General features: G+C 36.1%; 1 protein-coding gene across 1 annotated transcript in view; it reads left to right on the top strand.

The window, feature by feature from the left end:
* The window catches only part of KIF18A (kinesin family member 18A), a 63,809-nt gene that overhangs the window by 16,271 nt on the left and 29,522 nt on the right, over window positions 1–18,016 (top strand). The window contains exons 9-12 of the mRNA XM_049780082.1: window positions 3,157–3,319; window positions 9,416–9,580; window positions 9,805–9,926; window positions 10,493–10,725. Of these exons, the coding sequence (XP_049636039.1) occupies window positions 3,157–3,319; window positions 9,416–9,580; window positions 9,805–9,926; window positions 10,493–10,725 (683 nt within the window). The remainder of the gene's footprint in view (window positions 1–3,156; window positions 3,320–9,415; window positions 9,581–9,804; window positions 9,927–10,492; window positions 10,726–18,016) is intronic.

Below are 18,016 nucleotides of genomic sequence, written 5' to 3'. Positions count from 1 at the left end.
TTCAGGTCTTTCTCCTGGCTCTGTGCTTAAGGATCACTCACAGTAGGCTCAGAGGACTATATGGGTTCTGGGAATTTAACCCAGTTTGGCTGAGTGCAAGGCAAATACCAGTGCACTCTTTACTAAAACTCCAGTCCCTATATTATATTCGATTTTACTTTTTATATTTTCACTTTTTATATTATATTCACCTTCCTTAGATTACAATTTTTTCTTTACATAATTTATTTTGTGTATATGGAAGTATCAAAAATCAATTTTAATTTTTCTGGATTCCTTTATTAACAGTTTTAATTATTGGGCCAGGAAGACAGCAGATGGTAAATGCTTTGCTTGCAGGATGCTTGAATTTTGCTCCCCTGTCAGTTCCTCTAAGCCCTGAGAAGAATGACCTCTGTGCACTAAGCCTAGAGTAGCCCCTGAGCACTGTTAGATGTGCCATAAAATATAAAGATACAAAAGCAGTAATTTGATTTCAAGAACATTTATTTTAATTTTAAATCCCCTTCAGATAGTGAATTCAATTATTTCAAGTTTTTTTCTCGAACTTGAACATTTTTGTGTGCTGGTATTATAATTGATGAAGCACATGAAATGGAAGGAATGACTCGTATACCCTAGGAACACAAAAACACCATGCAAAAAGCCCTCTGCATTCTTGTGTTCATCACAGCACTATTTACATTAGTCAGATGTAAACAACTCAAATGCTCAGGAACAAATGGGTGGCTAAAGAAACTGTGGTACATCTACTCAATGGGACACTACACAGCTGTAAAGAAAAATTGAATTGATGAATTTGCTTATACATGATGGATATGGAGATTATTATGCTGAGTGAATTGAATCATAGGGAGAGGATAGACATAGAATAATCTCAGTTGTGGAAAAGAAGAAAAATGAAAGATATATGATTATAATGTACAGAGACAATAGAGATGAGAATTAGGAAGATCAATCCATGGTAAGAAGCTTGCCACAAATAGTGGTGAATGCAGTTAGGGTAGTGAATGGTCCACTTTGACAGTGATAGTTGAAACTAATCTCTGGACAAGAACTGGATGCTAAAAGAGGGGATAAAGTGATGTACATGGTACCCCTTCTTTAGCAATAGTGCAAACCACAGTGTCAAAGTTAAATAATTGTTATTTGCTCGCATAAAGAATATATATCATTTGCCCTTCCTAATTTTTCCTCAAAAGTAAGTATGGAGAAAACTAATAAAAATATTTTATACATTTAGGCCATTATACACTTAACTAACACAGATTTATTTAATGCTGTAAATCAGGGGTCTCAAACAGGCGGCCCGCGGGCCGTTTGCGGCCCTCCATACAACATTTTGTGGCCCTGCCCTGGAGGAATCTTTTTTTTGTTTTGTTTTGTTTTAGTTGTTTGGGTCACACCCCCCAATGTTCAAGGCTTACTACTGACTTTGTACTCAAGGATCATCCTGATTTTGCCTCCTGCGGCCCCCAGGTAAATTGAGTTTGAGACCCCTGCTGTAAATGTTCATTCCTTTATTCCAAGAAATCCTAAATAACAGAAAAATTTATCTATAGTAAATATTTAGCAGTATTTCCTTTCAAAACCTTTTAATGAATATGATCATAAATGTGAGACACGGTTATTTTTAAATATAGAAAACATAAAATTTCACTGTGGTTAGGAAAATTATATGGCTCAGTACTTATTTTTCACATAAAATTAATTGTACAAGTTTTTATTCTATATTACTTGAATGTCTTAAATGATATTAATCACTTAGAACTCTTTCTGTTTAAGAAAGTGTCTAGAAGCTATTTGTGCCAATTCCCTTTTCATTCTAATCACTAAAAAATACCATCTAAAATAAGTCTGACCACAAAATTAGAAAACGGACAAATAATTATGACCTTTGATAAAATGTTACAGAAAACTAAGGAATTATCTTTAAGTATAACCTAAAGATAACTTGTCAATTCATTTACTGGCATTAGCAATGTTGTAATATAATACAATGAAATTGCAATGTCCGTATATATTTCCTATGAAATATTTATCAGTTTGATAAAACTGCATTAAAGTCAATGTATTGTGGCTTATATTCATTCCCAATAGAGTTTCATTAAGAACTACTGACGTAAATTGGCAGTGTTTTGAAACCACAGATCCTTACGAATATATATAAAAGTATCACCAAGGAACATTTATTTTTGAATGCACAAACTTTCTTACACATTTATTTTAAAGGCTTCATAGTTAATTTTTCTTTGAGAGTTTAGTCCATATGTGATTTGTTTATACTATTATTATAACTCAGACATGTCATTGATTTAAAAATATAAAGATATTTGTATGAAATTTGAATACTTCTGTGATCAGACTTCTTCGAATCCTCAAGGATACAAGATGGCAAGTTCCTCTTAGTACTTACATAAGAGTTATTATTCATCTTGTGAGGTCTTTACCTTTGAAGTCTCAAACTCTCTGATTTTCACTCTCTAAATCTATTTGGAAGAAAAAGAGAGAAATGGCTTTTGTAGTCATTTTTTTCCCTAATGGGTCATAGGGTTACCATTGAATTACTCTTCACCATGTGCTTCTTAGTAAACCAATACCAGTTTAATACACAAGACTGTGTAGTTTATGAGGCCTTGTATATTAAAACTGCAAGTCGAAATTATCGACCTATACTTAAATACAAAATTGGATTGTGGATTGGGTGAGGCCACACCAAACTGCTTAGGCGTGACCCATGGCCATGATCAGAGGACCATAAGCAGTGCCAAGGATTTGAATCTGGATTGGTGAGATACAAAGCGAGCACCTTAACAAACCCTATACTATTTGTTCAAAATGCTCTATTTTTGCTAATTATCCATGTTGCCTAGAAAAAAATGCAGTTTATGGCTAATTCCAGAAGTTTACTTTACCTTTCTTTATTATTTAGTAAACTCATGTGGTTTTTCTGGGAGACAGAAAGAGAAACCCAAGGAAATAAAAGTAAAGTTAATACTCTTTTGCAAATGTTTTCGTAATTCAATCAGAAATCCGCACCTATTTGGTGTTTTTCATTTTGTCTAACATTGTAAGTACCATGTGTTCTTTTGTTTCTGCTTTTCTTTACAATTTGCGTCATTTATCACTATATTGGCTTCTACTTATTTTTGGTAGATTTCAAAAAATTTTGAACTGTTTGTTCCAAAATCGAGAAGAAAGCAGGCAAGAATATCTGAAGTTGGAAATGTTACTTAAAGAAAATGAACTAAAATCATTCTACCAACAACAGTGCCACAAGCAAATAGAAATGATGTGTTCAGACGATAAAATAGAAAGGGTATGTAAGAAATGTATAATTAATTAAATGTTAGAGAATGTAAGAAACTTAGGTGTTTCTAGTCTTCTAGATATTTGTTTCTAGGTATTGATAGCAGGGTTTCTTTTTTTTTTTTTTTTTTTTGGTTTTTGGGCCACACCCGGCAGTGCTCAGGGGTCACTCCTGGCTGTCTGCTCAGAAATAGCTCCTGGCAGGCACGGGGGACCATATGGGACACCAGGATTCGAACCAACCACCTTTTGGTCCTGGATCGGCTGCTTGCAAGGCAAACACCGCTGTGCTATCTCTCCGGGCCCGATAGCAGGGTTTCTTAATCATCCATATCTACAAATATAAAAATGCTGGAAGAAATGTACATCAGGGGCCGGGAAGGTGGCGCTAGAGGTAAGGTGTCTGCCTTGCAAACGCTAGCCAAGGAAGGACCGTGGTTCGATCCCCGGCGTCCCATATGGTTTCCCCAAGCCAGGAGCGATTTCTGAGCACATAGCCAGGAGTAACCCCTGAGCATCACCGGGTGTGGCCCAAAAACTAAACAAAAAAAAAGAAAGAAAGAAATGTACATCACAAATAAGCAGCTTGAAAATATTGGATAATTATTTCCCCCAATTTTAGTCTTCATTAAGATAAGTTTAATTATTTTGTGTAATCATATCATTATTTCTGTTGTAATAATTTTCTAATTATATTCCTCCTATTATAATTAATTCCTCCTATTATGTCTTCTCCCACCTTTCTCAGAAGTAATACATATTTATAAAAATTTCATGCAGCTTTGGTGCTTAAGAACCAGCAGATTTCATTTGGGGGTTAGGAAGTTTAGAAACATACCCAAGATTACTTAGGGATTACTCCTGGCTTTGTGCTCAGGGATCACTCTTGGTAATTCTTGGAGGACCATGTACAGTGCTGGGGAATGAACAAGGATTGCAGCATGCAAAAGAAGCACCTAAACCCCTGTAATAATCTTTTTGGCTTCTGGTCCTCAGAGTACTTTAAGGAGCCTTAAAGATAGTACAGAGGAGATAGCAATTGCTTTGCATGCAGCTGACCCTAGGTTTGATCCCCAGCAGTGAGCACCACTAGGTATGACCTAAACACATTCCCTCTCGTGAAAAAAAGGTGATTTTTTTAAATATAGTACTTTGAATACAGGAGCATTTCCACTTTTTCTCAGTTTATGAAATGAAAAAAATGTGATGATCTTAGAATTTAATCATGAAATATTTATCAATGTGTCATACCAGTTATCATCAGTACCTACTTAAATATCAGCATTTATTATTGTGGTTAGTAATTTATTTGAAGGACTGAAACTACAAAAGAGCAGGTAAAGTGTTTGCCTAACATGGAGCTACCTGGGTTAAATCCCCAGAACACTCATATGGTCCCCCAAACTCACCAGTAGTGATCCCTGAGCTAAGTCAGGAATAAACACCATTGAGTATGGCCCTAAAATAAAAGAAAAAAAAAATCGAATATGTTTATTATACCTTGTTGCAAATTCCTTTTTAAATAATGTACTTGAAATATAATTAGTACACCAAAAGATTATCTTGGATATTTATTGTGTACAGCTTCATGGATTGGAAATTCACTCTTATAAACCCAATTTATTACTTTCCATATGCCATAAAACTATTAAGATCTTGGAAAGTCCTTCATCTCTCTTATTTTTTATTATCTTTATAGCAACTTCCAATACTGATTATTTAGAAAGGCTTTGTGGTGAATAGATCATACTTATACTAGCTCTTGCACAATATCAATGGGATGGGATGGAGAGATGGCACAGGACTTACGTTGCTTACCTTGCAAGAAGTCGATCCCCATTCCTACAATACACATAGTACCCTGATACATATGGTGAAACCTGAATACAATTAGGATGTCATATCAGGTTGTAGCCTGATGAATGGATGGATGGTGGACATATTTCAATGAGAAAAAAATATATAGGAATAGTATTTCTAGGTAGCCTATCATTTATCAGTTGGCCCAAACAGCATAATTATAATAGTGTATGAAGTGTGAGACCATTCCAATTTTTAACGTTTTTCTTATACACAGTAAGCAGTAGTAATAATAATAAAAAAAAAAAGAAAACTTGATATAATTGTTGTAGTCGAATTATTGGAAAACCTTGAGAAACTGTTTTGTTTTAACACAGAAGTATCAAAATTTAGTCTTACTATACTACTTGCTAAGACAAGGAATTTTATTTCTGTCTTGGACCCTCTCCAAAAGAGTTGCTAAATCATTTATCAGAAGTGCTAAAAGAATTTCATAACACAGATTTAGCTATAAATGATTTTAGAGTATGGCCTCCTATTTTTTGTTAAAGTGAATATCTTCCCCAGTTTTATGATCATTAAAGATAATCTTCATTTTTTAATGAAATGAGATTACCATGTTAACAGTTCTTTTGTATTATGCAGTGTTTAACCTCAGGGGTTTTATTGTTTGTTGTTTTTTGGTTTGGGGACCACACCAGGTGACGCTCAGGAGTTATTCCTGGCTCTGCACTCAGAAATCACTTCTGGCTCAGGAGACTGACTATCTGGTATGCTAGGGATCTTATCTAGGTCCATCCTGTGTCAGGCACATGCAAAGCAAATGCCCTACCTCTATCCTATCTATCACTCTGGCCCTAACCACAGTTGGTTTTTTTTTGGTTTTTTTTTGGGGGGGGTCACACCCGGCGGTGCTCAGGGGTTACTCCTGGCTGTCTGCTCAGAAATAGCTCCGGGCAGGCACGGGGGACCATGTGGGACACCGGGATTCGAACCAACCACCTTTGGTCCTGGATCGGCTGCTTGCAAGGCAAACACCGCTGTGCTATCTCTCCGGGCCCCTAACCACAGTTTTAATCCCATTTCTAAACCTATATATTTGTTCTTGCTCGGGATTTTTTGAGCTGTTCTAGGGATTTTGTTAATGAGCTGTTAAAGCTTAATTGAAATCTTCATGGGAAACATTTTACTTCAACACATGTTTTAGACCTATTTCTAAGTGTTTAATATCACTGTAATGGTTCAGTCCGAGACCTTGTTAAATGAACCCCTAGTAAAACATCATAGTTGATGTATTTAATTGGAATTTAGTGGTAAATACTCAAAAAGATACATTTTTTGGAATTTTCTGTTTGATAGGGTCTATTTGGTTATAAATATTATTGCGATCAGACCTACAGATTCTTCTCACTGCCTTCTAAGAGAACATTTTCATATGTGGTAAAGCAAAGTAGATATAATTCAGACTTAACTGTGTTCCTTCAGTAGACAGGCACAGTATTTTTATTTTCATATTAGATGACTGAAGGCTCAGGGAGATTTACTTGGCTAAGTTTTCACACCTGCTTAACAAGCAGAAGAAAAGTTAAGATGTCATATATCCTATCTTCTGTTACGGTGATAGAGTGGAATTGGCATGTTTTAGAACTTGCTCTACTTTTAAAAATTGATGACCTCGGGGCCAGTGAGGTGGCACTAGAGGTAAGGCGTCTGCCTTGCAAATGCTAGCCAAGGAAGGACCACGGTTCGATCCCCAGGCCAGGGGTGATTTCTGAGCGCTTAGCCAGGAGTAACCCCTGAGCATCAAACAGGTGTGGCCCAAAACACCAAAAAAGAAAAAAATTTTTTGATGACCTCAAGGCCTCAAAGAGTTTTTATTTATATTGTTCATTTCTTCTACCAATATTAACATTGCAAATATATAGTATATATATATATATGTGTGTGTGTGTATATATATATATATATGTATGTGTATATATATATATTTTTTTTTTTTACAACTGATTGATCTCTTACATGGCAACCTGTGTAGCACTTTAAAGGGGATTACTTTTTCAAAGATGGTCACATGACTTTTACAGTCCCACAAATCTAATAACTAATGCCTGACTTTATATGAACTATATTCTCATAGCTAGTTGCATGCTGTTTTGTCGTGCTATTCTTTAGCCTCTGGAAAATGATAAACAGGAGAAAAAGAATATAAAAGGGAGCCAGAGTGATAGCACAGGAGTTGGGTGTTTGCCGGCACACAGCCAACCTAGGACCGACCTCGGTTCGATTCTCAGCATCCCATATGGTCCCCATAGCCTGCAAGGAGTGATTTCTGAGTGCAGAGTTGCTGGGTCTCTCTCTCTCTCTCTCTCTCTCTCTCTCTCTCTCTCTCTCTCTCTCTCTCTCTCTCTCTCTCTCTCTCTCTCTCTCACACACACACACACACACACACACAAGAAAAGATTCAGTGAGGAAGACATTTTTTTTTACATGCAGTCAACCTGGGTTTGATATTTGGCACCCCAAATGGTCCCCTAAGCCCACCAGAAATTGATCCCTCAGCATAGGGCCAGAAGAGAGCCTTGAGCACAACCATATAGAGTCCAAAATGCAACAAAAAATGTAACAGGCTAATCACTTCTCATATAATTTTGACTTAAAGTCTTGCTTTTATGAATTCTCTGAAAGTCTTAAGATCCCTAAAATTTTTGGTATTGTTTAGGATTCTCCATATAAGAGAAACTCTTTTATAGCATATCACATATCCTTCATAGCTTAAGTCTGGTGGTTCATTTTGTTATATTAGTAAATAAGAAAATGTCTGGATCTGTATGTCTCTTTCTCTCACTCATAGTTTTTCTTTCTCACTCTCCCTTTTCTTCTCTCTCTTGCTCTCATTTGCTCTCTCTCTTCTTCATTCTCGCTCTTTACCAAATTAGAATTCACTATAGAAGTCACAATAGTTGGTGAGAATTCATTCAGTGCCTGTCAACCATTTTGTCTGGATCTTTTTGACCAAACTGATATTGAGACTATGTCTTCAGACATCTTTTTTGTTTGTTTAGTTTTGGTTTGGGGACCACAACCCATCTATGCGCAGTGGTTACTTCTGACTCTGCAATCAGATCACTCCTGGCAGGCTCAGGGAACCACATGGGATGCCAGGGATTGAACCCAGACCAGCTGTGTGCAAGGCAAATGGCCTACCCACTGTGCTATTGCTCTGACTCCATCTTTTTTAATTTTTTTTACCTATCTAGAAGGCTGGAGTGGTGGTACAGCGGTAGGGCGTTTGCCTTGCACTCGCTAACCTAGGACAGACTGATTCACCAGCGTCCCATATGGTGTACCCCAAGCCAGGAGCGCTTTTTGAGCGCATAGCCAGGAGTAACTCCTGAGCATCACCAGGTGTGGCCCAAAAAAAACAAAAAATAAAAAAAAATTTTACCTATCTAAAATTTGACTGTGACTTTTTGGTAGCCATCTTCGTGTGACTATCCTTTATCCAAATAAAAACAAAATTATTTTTGTTATTTCGCCAAAATGTTTGTAAATCTTCAAAATATATAAGGAATAAAAATTTATCTTCTAAAGTAGGTGAGTTCTTTGTTTAAATTTAAATGTAGTTCCTAATCTTTTTATTCAGTTAGTTTGCTGCTTCAAAATTGATGGGAATCAATCAACTGAGGTTCAGTTATTGAGTTCACTGCCTAAAACCCTTCAGGTTAAGACACGGAAAGTCTAATTTTGGTCTCAATTCAGGCCTACAAAAAACATCAGAAATATTAAGAATATCTATTATATGTCTTCAATCAACTCATTGTTAGATATTTGTAAGAATCCTAATAAGTGCTGTTTTCTGTCATTTGAAGCAGCCAATCAAGGCTAATTCAAACTAATACTTCAAATTTTTCATACTAATACTTTATTTCTTCAAATCTTTCAAATTTAAAAGAAATGTAAAAGCAAGGTGTATCTGAATTTAATTTGAGATAGAATGGACCTTAGATGAACTTTCAAAAGTAGTACTTAAAAGCTGTATTTAGTACAAAAACATATATAGTCTTTAATTTTTCCATTGTATTTTTTAAGGCCATAAACTTTCACCATGTAATTTAATAAAAGTGACTCAACTCAATTTCCTATTTTTCTGCAATCAAGAGTATTAAGAGATTTCAAGGGAGAAATAGTGTTAAGTACAAAGCATAGTCTTAATCAACTACATACCTAGAAGAAAACATATTATCTTAATAACATTGCATACATCAAATATCAAAACTATTAGGTTGAATATTATAATTTTTTTCAGGCTACTTGCAAACGAGATCATAGACTTGCAATGCTGAAAACTCGTCGCTGCTACCTCGAAAACAAAAAGAAGGAAGAATTGAAGCTATTTGATGAGAATACTAGTTGGCTTTATCATGTGGAAAATGAAATGGCACTCATAGGTCAAAATGGCCATATCCCAGAGGTATAGATATGTTTGGAAATTCTCTTTTTTTAAGGCTGAACTCCTTAATAAGACAACTGTTGACCCATTTTCTGAGATGTATTTAATACTTTATTATAGTTTTTAAATAGATTTCCCCTCTGCCTTACTAATTACCTATCTTATCAGTCTCATTGCTATGAATAGACTCTCAGGGTCTGTTATTTTTAAAAGTATCTGAAATATGACTTGCATTGTTTTCTCAGGAACTCAGTAAAGATCTTTATCTTCACCATTTGCACCTCCAGAACAAAGATTTAAAAATGCAAATTAAGCATATAATAGATCTTGCTGGTCTTCAAGAACAGCAACATAGGCAGACAGAGGCGTAAGTATATTATGTACCTACTCTACAATTTTAAAGACTGTCTAAAGCATCTGAAGAGGAGAAATTCACTTTTATACTGCCAGAAATATTTGAGTTTTATGTGATCAGATACATTATTTTTTTAGTGTCTAACAGCCTTAGAAAGCTTGCTTAGATCAAAAACGTAGAAAAATATAAAAGGTGGTTTTTCTCTATCTAAATTTTTATAGTGCTTTATAGTTTTAAAAGCATTTTACTTTAAATATTTAGAATTTGGAGATTGAGAATATATCTATAATAGAACTTATCTTTGCATGTGTGAAGCCCTCATTTCATACTAGGCACCCTCTTTAAAATGTCTTTATTTTTGTGTTCTAAATCCATGTAATACAAAATTCTAAGAATATCTATGTATCCTTAGAGTTTGTCCTAAAGTGTTTGTCTTATACCTCTTTACTCAAATATTTTAATCTTTAAAAAATATGTATAGGAAATTTAGTGATTAATTAATACTTCTAGTGTTTTATAAAATAATAATAATGTATTTACAAAATGTAAGTGTTTCTTTTTACCTCCTGTATATTTAGAGTTTTGAACGCCTTACTTCCAACCCTAAGAAAACTGTATACTACAATAAAAGAGGCTGGCCTGTCAAGTACCTCTTTTGAAGCTGATTTCAAAGAAATTGAACACTTGGTAGAGAGAAAAAAAGTCGTAGTTTGGGCTGACCAAACTACTGAACATGCAAAACAAAATGACCTACCAGAGATGCCTGTTCTTCTTAACTTTCCACAGCTCAAACCAGTTCAATCTATTCTTTGTAAGTACAGCTTTTATTTTAGTAAGTAAATGGGAGCATTTCTAATGAGTTCTTTTCTTTATAAATCAGTCGCTCAATAGTTAATTTTTTAATGGGTTTGGCTATTTTGTGAAAGTTAATAGAGAAAATAAGCATCAAAATTAGTTCATTTAATCAGTGCCTTCTAGGGGTCTTAACTTGGTTACACATTGTTGAACTAAAATAACTCTAGAAATAAAAACAGTATTATTTTACTTTTGTGGGGGACTCAGGCATTGGTTCTGTGCTATAATATAGCCACCCCTGTTCCCAGCATGCATCCCACATCTCCTTCCTTTACCCTCGTAATGCTAGTACATCTGTTCCCCCCTTGTACAGCTTGCTGTAGATTGGGTATCAATTCTCTTGTCATTGATTTTGAATTTGGTATTCGTGTCTGAACAGTTTTTATTTTCACCATATGAACATATGACTGTCTGGTCTCGGTATTATCCATTTTTACCCTCAAATTATGAGGTTGATTGCAGTGATTCCAGTAATGTTTTCTTGGAGATAAAAGGAAAGATATGGGAGAAGAAAAGAAAAAGGAAAGAAAGAAAAACTAAATGTTATATCCATTTCGCGGAAGAAAGGGAAAAATGAAGAAAAAGGTAACAAAACAAGAGAAAAATAAAAAAAAGACCAGCAACTTCTTAAAAAATGATGTTTCAGGGCCAGAGAGATAGCATGGAGGTAAGGCGTTTGCCTTGCATGCAGAAGGGTGATGGTTTGAATCCCGATATCCCCTATGGTCCCCCAAGCCTGCTGCTACAAGCAATTTCTGAGTGTAGAGCCAGGAGTAATCCCTGCTGCCAGGTGTGATCCCAAAAAAATATTTAAAAAAATAAAAAACGGTGTTTCTTCTTTTTTTTTTTTTTTTTCCATATGAACAGTAAACATTGGAGAAATTAGAACGGGAATTCCCTTGGCCTAGAACAGTGGTTGGCAAGCTGCGGCTCATGAGCCACATTTGGCTCTATACTTTTAATTTGGCTCTTCTGTGTGCCAGGCGGCAGCTCCAGGAGTCAGGACTCTGCTCCTAGCTGTCAGTGCGCGCCCTGTGGGCTCTCAAAATAAATTTCAATCATGGTTTTGGCAAGATTTGGCTCAGTTGAAAAAAAAAAAATTGCCGACCACTGGCCTAGGAGATAAAGGGTTTCTCTGCCCCTGAAGCATACAACCATGGGAACAACTACAGGTTCCATACTCATTCATTTATACACTCCAAGGTCCTTTTATGGTGCCAGGAAACTTTTCACTCGGGTGTGGGTGATGACATCTAGCCTCTGTAGCTGGAGATCATGTTATTTGCGTAGGTAATATGGCGAAGGCAAGGAGAGAGTGTTTTTTGGTTTTTTTACAGTTTTAGGAGTTCTGTTTCATCGCTGTTGTTGCAATCAGTCTTCAGTGATTAGTGGTCTTGGTTTTTGCTCAGATCTTAAGACAGAGCCTAGGATATATTCTTTCAGCATTGTTCCAAAAGTTCTGCTCCATCACAGTTTTCGAAGTCAGACCTCTGGGGTTAGAAATCTTGGTTTTTGTATGAATCTTAGGCCGAGGTCTAGGCTAAGAACTTCCTCATTGGTTTCTTGATAGGTTCTGCCCAGTCCATGTTTGTCAAAGTCAGTCTTCTGTAGATAGCGATTTTGGTGTTTGCTTATTAGGGCAAAGGATGATATGTCTCCTGATTGCATCATACAGTTAGGTGATGAGATAGGGCAGCCCTCTCTTAGCTCAAGTTGTTGCCGTTTCCTCATGTCAGGATATCATGTTAAAACTGATGCAAGTTGGTGCCGGTTCGGTATTTGGAATTTCCCCAGGAGGAGTTTGGTTCCCAGTGCTGTTGCTGGGACCTGTGTTGGTTCCACGTTTGGGATCCGGGGTTCTGGATTGGACAGTCCTGTCCAATCACATCGAGTCTAGGTTCCATTCACATGACATGTTCAGGGTGGGAGACATCCCTGTATTTTAAAAAGTATGGGTTCTAATCCCTAGTAGATAAGAACTTATTTCCTGTGCATAACATTTCCCTTTATTTAGAGTGCCTATGCAAAAGGGTATGGTAATATATTATATTGCTGGTGAATTTGGAGGCAACCTCTGTGCCCTGGGTTTGACCTGAGCTTTTATCCCAGGCAAGACTTTTCTTGTAGGTTTTCGTACCAAGCAGAAACAAAACAGTTGGGGTTGGAGGGAGAAAGAGAGGAAAAGAAAGAAGAAAAAAAATTATATATATTATAGAAGCAATAAATAAAAATACATTTAAAAAGGGCATTAAAGAAAAAATGCTGTTTACGATGCTTACTTACTTCTGACAATGACCAGACTAGGAGGTATTATTATAGAGGTATTAAACACATAAAGGAAATAATAGGCTTCCACTTTGAGTCTTTTGAGATATTCCTGTGGGGGGTGGAATCTAGGGCAGTTTTTCATCACACGTGGTTTCTTGTTGGGTTTGCGAAATTATTTGTAACCCATGTGGGAAGTGTTCTTGGGCTGGGGTCCTTCTGGGGCTGAATCAGTAGCATGCAATAGTCCACGATTAGGAGGGTGAGAAGGGCCTACAAGCATGAGTCAGCAGGTATGTTGGTTTTAATTTCTTGCTGAGTCATGTGATGTGGGACTGGGAGGGTGTCCTTTCGATTTGGGAGCTTGGTGGTCGTTTATTGGAGCAGGAGGTTGGTCCTGGTACCTACTGGGTTAAATAACTGAGGGTAAAGAGGATTAAATAAGGAAGGATAATGAATCAGGATTGGGGAATGAGAGGCTTGAAGGATTGCTGAAGGGAGGGAGGGGGTAATACTTAAGAGTGGCTATATACAATTTAGGCATGGCTTGTTTACCATTTAGGTTTGGCAATCAGAGGAGTCTACTGTCTACTACCTCATCCCCACATAAAGACAGACATTAGTTTTCTATTTTTAGGTTGTTGGAGGCCTGACCCTCATAGGCTAGGTCTGAAGATAGGATTGAGTTAAGAAAAGATAAGTAATTGGTTAAGATATGGCTTAGTAGAGAAAGGAAGGGAAAACAAAAGATAAGAGAGAAGAGAAAAGAATAAATAAATACAGTAAAAATAAGTTAGAGAGGATTGGGCCTGTGTGTCGGTATTGGAGGGTTTTCCACTTCCGAGACTCTTCATCACTGATGGGTTGGTCTTTCCTAAATTAAGGTTTTAGGATTATATAGTGGCTGGAGCTTTTAGGATAAGCTCAGTTTTCGCATCTAGAGTACTACGCAATGTGGTGGTGAGGACTATAGGATGTGGTTACTCTATGTAGAATCGTTTGCTGCATCTTAAGTATAGAGGTATCTTTCCTAAAGAGTAACTGACGGGCCCGGAGAGATAGCACAGCGGCGTTTGCCTTGCAAGCAGCCGACCCAGGATCAAAGGTGGTTGGTTCGAATCCCGGTGTCCCATATGGTCCCCCATGCCTGCCAGGAGCTATTTCTGAGCAGACAGCCAGGGTAACCCCTGAGCATTGTTGGGTGTGGCCCAAAAACCAAAAAAAAAAAAAGAGAGAGAGTAACTGACAGCGAGAGTTTTTTTTTTGGAGTGGATTAAATTGATGAAGAAGGATAAAGGATAGAGGAATAAAGAAGTAGAGGGAAGAAGAGAGAAAAATGAAAGAAAGAGAAAAAAAGGAAGTAGTGATTTACCAAAACATTTTCGATGAGTGGGACCTGTAGCATAAGTCTAGTGCGCCATTGACTTTTCCATTGGTCTGAATGATCATATGCTTTGGGTCCTAACAGAAGACATAAACAAAAGGAAGTGGAGTATTGAGACATTGGCATAATGGGCACTGTATATGGTATCCAGTATGATTGACCACCAAGTTTTAAAATTAGGATGTCCACCCTTTGTTTCCAAGGCCTCCTGTGAACAAAGAAGCTGAAGGATTATTTTATACTTGGTAAAATTAAGGCATTAAAGCATATTCTTAGTAATTACTGCAGCGGGAGACCAGGCTTTCAATCATATTCTGCACATGCTGGAGGAGGTGCTGCAGGCTTTACTATATATGTTCTATAATATAGGTTGGTTTCAAATTTATTGTTACTCTACTAACAGAAAAATCGATCATTAGCTCCTTAAATAAGTGTTCATAAGACCTTTTGTTTGTATTATAGTTTGGGTCTTTGGGGGTCACACCCATCAGAGCTCAGGACTTACTCATAGCTCTGCAACCAGAGATTACTCCTCGTGGTGCTCAGGGGTAAGCTGCATGGAAAGGCAACCACCTTATCCATTAACCTTACCCACTAAACTATCTTTCCAGCCCCTCATAGGACATTTTGATCGTAAAACTGGCTTTTAGCATTGGTACTACTACTTTACATCCTTAAACATAAGTGGTGTTCTTTGTGGTGTGTATGAATTTTTTAAATCTTGGGGTAGAAAGTATTAAGACTGTATCCAATAGTGCTCAAGTGCTTCTTTTGACTCTATGCTAAAGAGTCATTCCTGATGGTAGACCAGGGCCATCAGTCATTCTACCTGCAACATTGTAAAGTTAGTTCATTTTTTCTGATACATCTTTGTTCTTTTGAATCGGTAGATTACTTTGGGTTTCAAAGAATGATTTTTTTATGCTCAAATGCAAAGAATTCATTTTAGTGATAGCATTTAAATCTTTTTTGCTTAACCTCTTTAATTAAATGTTTTAATTCTTATGCAGGAAAAAATCATTTACATGTTCTATTATGAGGAGTTTTCTGAGAATCTGGCTACCTGATAGTGTTTGCTACCCCTTTACTCTTAACTGTTCTCTCCTGTGAGCCACATGCATTCTGGCATGATTGCAAATTGGACCTCAGTCTTTATTGTTACTGCTGAAATCAACTTTCATACTGTTTCCCCCTGAATGTAATCTGGTTTCTGCATTTTTTAAATATTCTTTTCTCTTTGCATTTTAGTTGTTTTGTCATTTAGTAGTTTTCAAGCTATATCACTCCTGTCACTTTATTTCTGCTTCTCATACAGATTCATAGAACTTTCTCAGTGTCCAGAGTACCTTTCTTATGTTTTATATAATTATTTTCTGTTGTATATATACACAATATTGCTTCTGTCATTTTTGCATCTCTTCTAATTTCAGGATGCTGCTTATATTTCTGGCACCTTTTCATTATTTTATGTCTTTTATTCTTTTCCTTTTTCTATTAATTTTTTCTCCCCAAAATTTAATTTTTATATATTCTGCAGTTTACTTTCTCTTTTCTCCTGTGTCAATGGTAATTATCAAGTTCTTGATCTCAATAATATTTTAATTCTAGGATTTCACATTTGCTTTAAATATATAGAATTTTCACCTTGCTAAAGCTAATAGTGAATATTATGTGCCTAATTATTTTAAGTCCTTTGACAATTTTCATGTCTGAAACCTTATAGTCAATATTTATTATCTTTTGTTAGTGTTTTTGTTTTGTTGGTGTTGGGACCACACACTAACTTTAGTCAGGAGTTACTCCTGGCGTGCCCTTAGAAATCATTCCTTGCAGACTCAGGGGACCATATGGAATGCCAGGGATCAAACCTGGGTCATCTGCATGCAAGACAAAAGGTCTACCCCCTGAGTTGTCACTCTGGCCCTTCTGCTGATTTTCTTTCATGTGGAATTTGCTTCTATGAATGCAGGCTAGTTTCTGTGCATAAGGGAGATGTGTGCAGAATTGGTTATAGAAAATACTTTGAGGCTTCTGATAATGTTACCTTCCATCAATAGGACTTCTTGCTTTTGAACTGAGAGCTTCTGTAAGAACCTGCTTACTTTTGATTTATTCTATGGACTACTATAGTTTATAGAATCCCAACTTAGCCTTTTGGATTTAGGAAGGATTCCCTTAAGTAGGTGCTCTGTTCCAGTTCCAGCAATCCAGTTTCACAGATCTCTCAAGAATGTTGCTGTTCTTTTCTGCCTCCTCCTCCAGCATAAGCAAACCTCTAGGTTGAACTAGCTCTAAAAGAAATTATTATCCTTAACATCCAACTTTTTCCTGAACCTTTCCTATAAATTCTTCACAAGCTTGTTGTCTAACTATGCTTTCGAGCAGGTTTCTTATTTTTATATTCTGCCCATATAGTTCAGAAACCTTTAGCTGAAAGATTGGTATAAATCTGTGATATTATTTTAAAAAATGGAAAAAAAGGAAAGAAAGATTGGTTAGCCTGAATTACCTCATGTCTCTTATTATTTTTTAAATTAAAATGAATGGGAAGAAAATTACAGATAATATATCTATAGGCATAAATCTTTTTCTTTTGATAAAACCTTGTCATTGCTAGAACTGTGCTAGTTGAGATCTTTGTAGAGAAGACATTTTCTGGTTTTCTTATACTTTTTGGGCCTTAAGGCATTCTTTATAACCTATTCAAAGTGTTAGAGAGGCAGTAGGTTTAAATATCAAAACAAATGCTGCCTACTTGCTATATAATGATAATTAATACTTATTTAAAAGTCATGTAGTTTAAAATCCTCATTGTAGTTATAGATTGTCCTTGTCAATAATAAACAAAAATACTTAATTGGTTAATTTTGTTATGTAACATTTTCAAAATGAAATACTTTTGAAGATATATTGGATTTTGTAAGTGTATTTTTTTATAGAAATATATCATAGGGTGGACTTTAGTTTTTATATTGTGTTCTTAATCTAATTCTTTCTTTGTTTTGTATTTAGGCCACACCCAGCATTGCTCAGGGTTTATTCCTAGCAGGTTCAAGGGACCATATGGAAGCCAGGGATCAAACCCAGGTTTATCCCAGGTCTGTTGGATGCAAGAAAAAAAAGCTCTACTGCTATTCTATTGCTCCAGCTCCTTAAAATACTTCTTGTTCAAATTATTTTATAGGTTAACTATTGGCTTAGTACTTCTTGACCATTTCATGAATTACATATTTTTATATTAATAAAATATCAAAGATGAACAATTTTGAAGGGGAAGGGTATAATGTGATCCACTTAGAAGTATTTTTAGTCTTAAAATAATTTCAAAATAATTGTGGATAATAAAATTTATTGCATTTCTAAAGACTTGAAGCAATATTAAGAACATTGTTCTCATTGCTGTGTTATGATCAAATTGTAGTAAGGCAGGAGTTGAAGCAGGGAAACTACTGTGATAACCCAGATGGAAGATGGTGGTGACTCAATCAGGTTGGTAACTGAAATTAGTGAGAGGTGCTCAAATTATAGTGTATTTTAAAAATACAATCTATCAGCAGGTTGTCCTGACAACAAATTGGATTTGAGATACAAGGGAAAG

Source organism: Suncus etruscus, chromosome 9 (genome assembly GCF_024139225.1).
Source record: "Suncus etruscus isolate mSunEtr1 chromosome 9, mSunEtr1.pri.cur, whole genome shotgun sequence".
NCBI classification, from domain to species: domain Eukaryota; kingdom Metazoa; phylum Chordata; class Mammalia; order Eulipotyphla; family Soricidae; genus Suncus; species Suncus etruscus.
The sequence above is the reverse complement of the archived record's forward strand: the minus strand, read 5'-3'. Positions and strand labels throughout refer to the sequence as shown.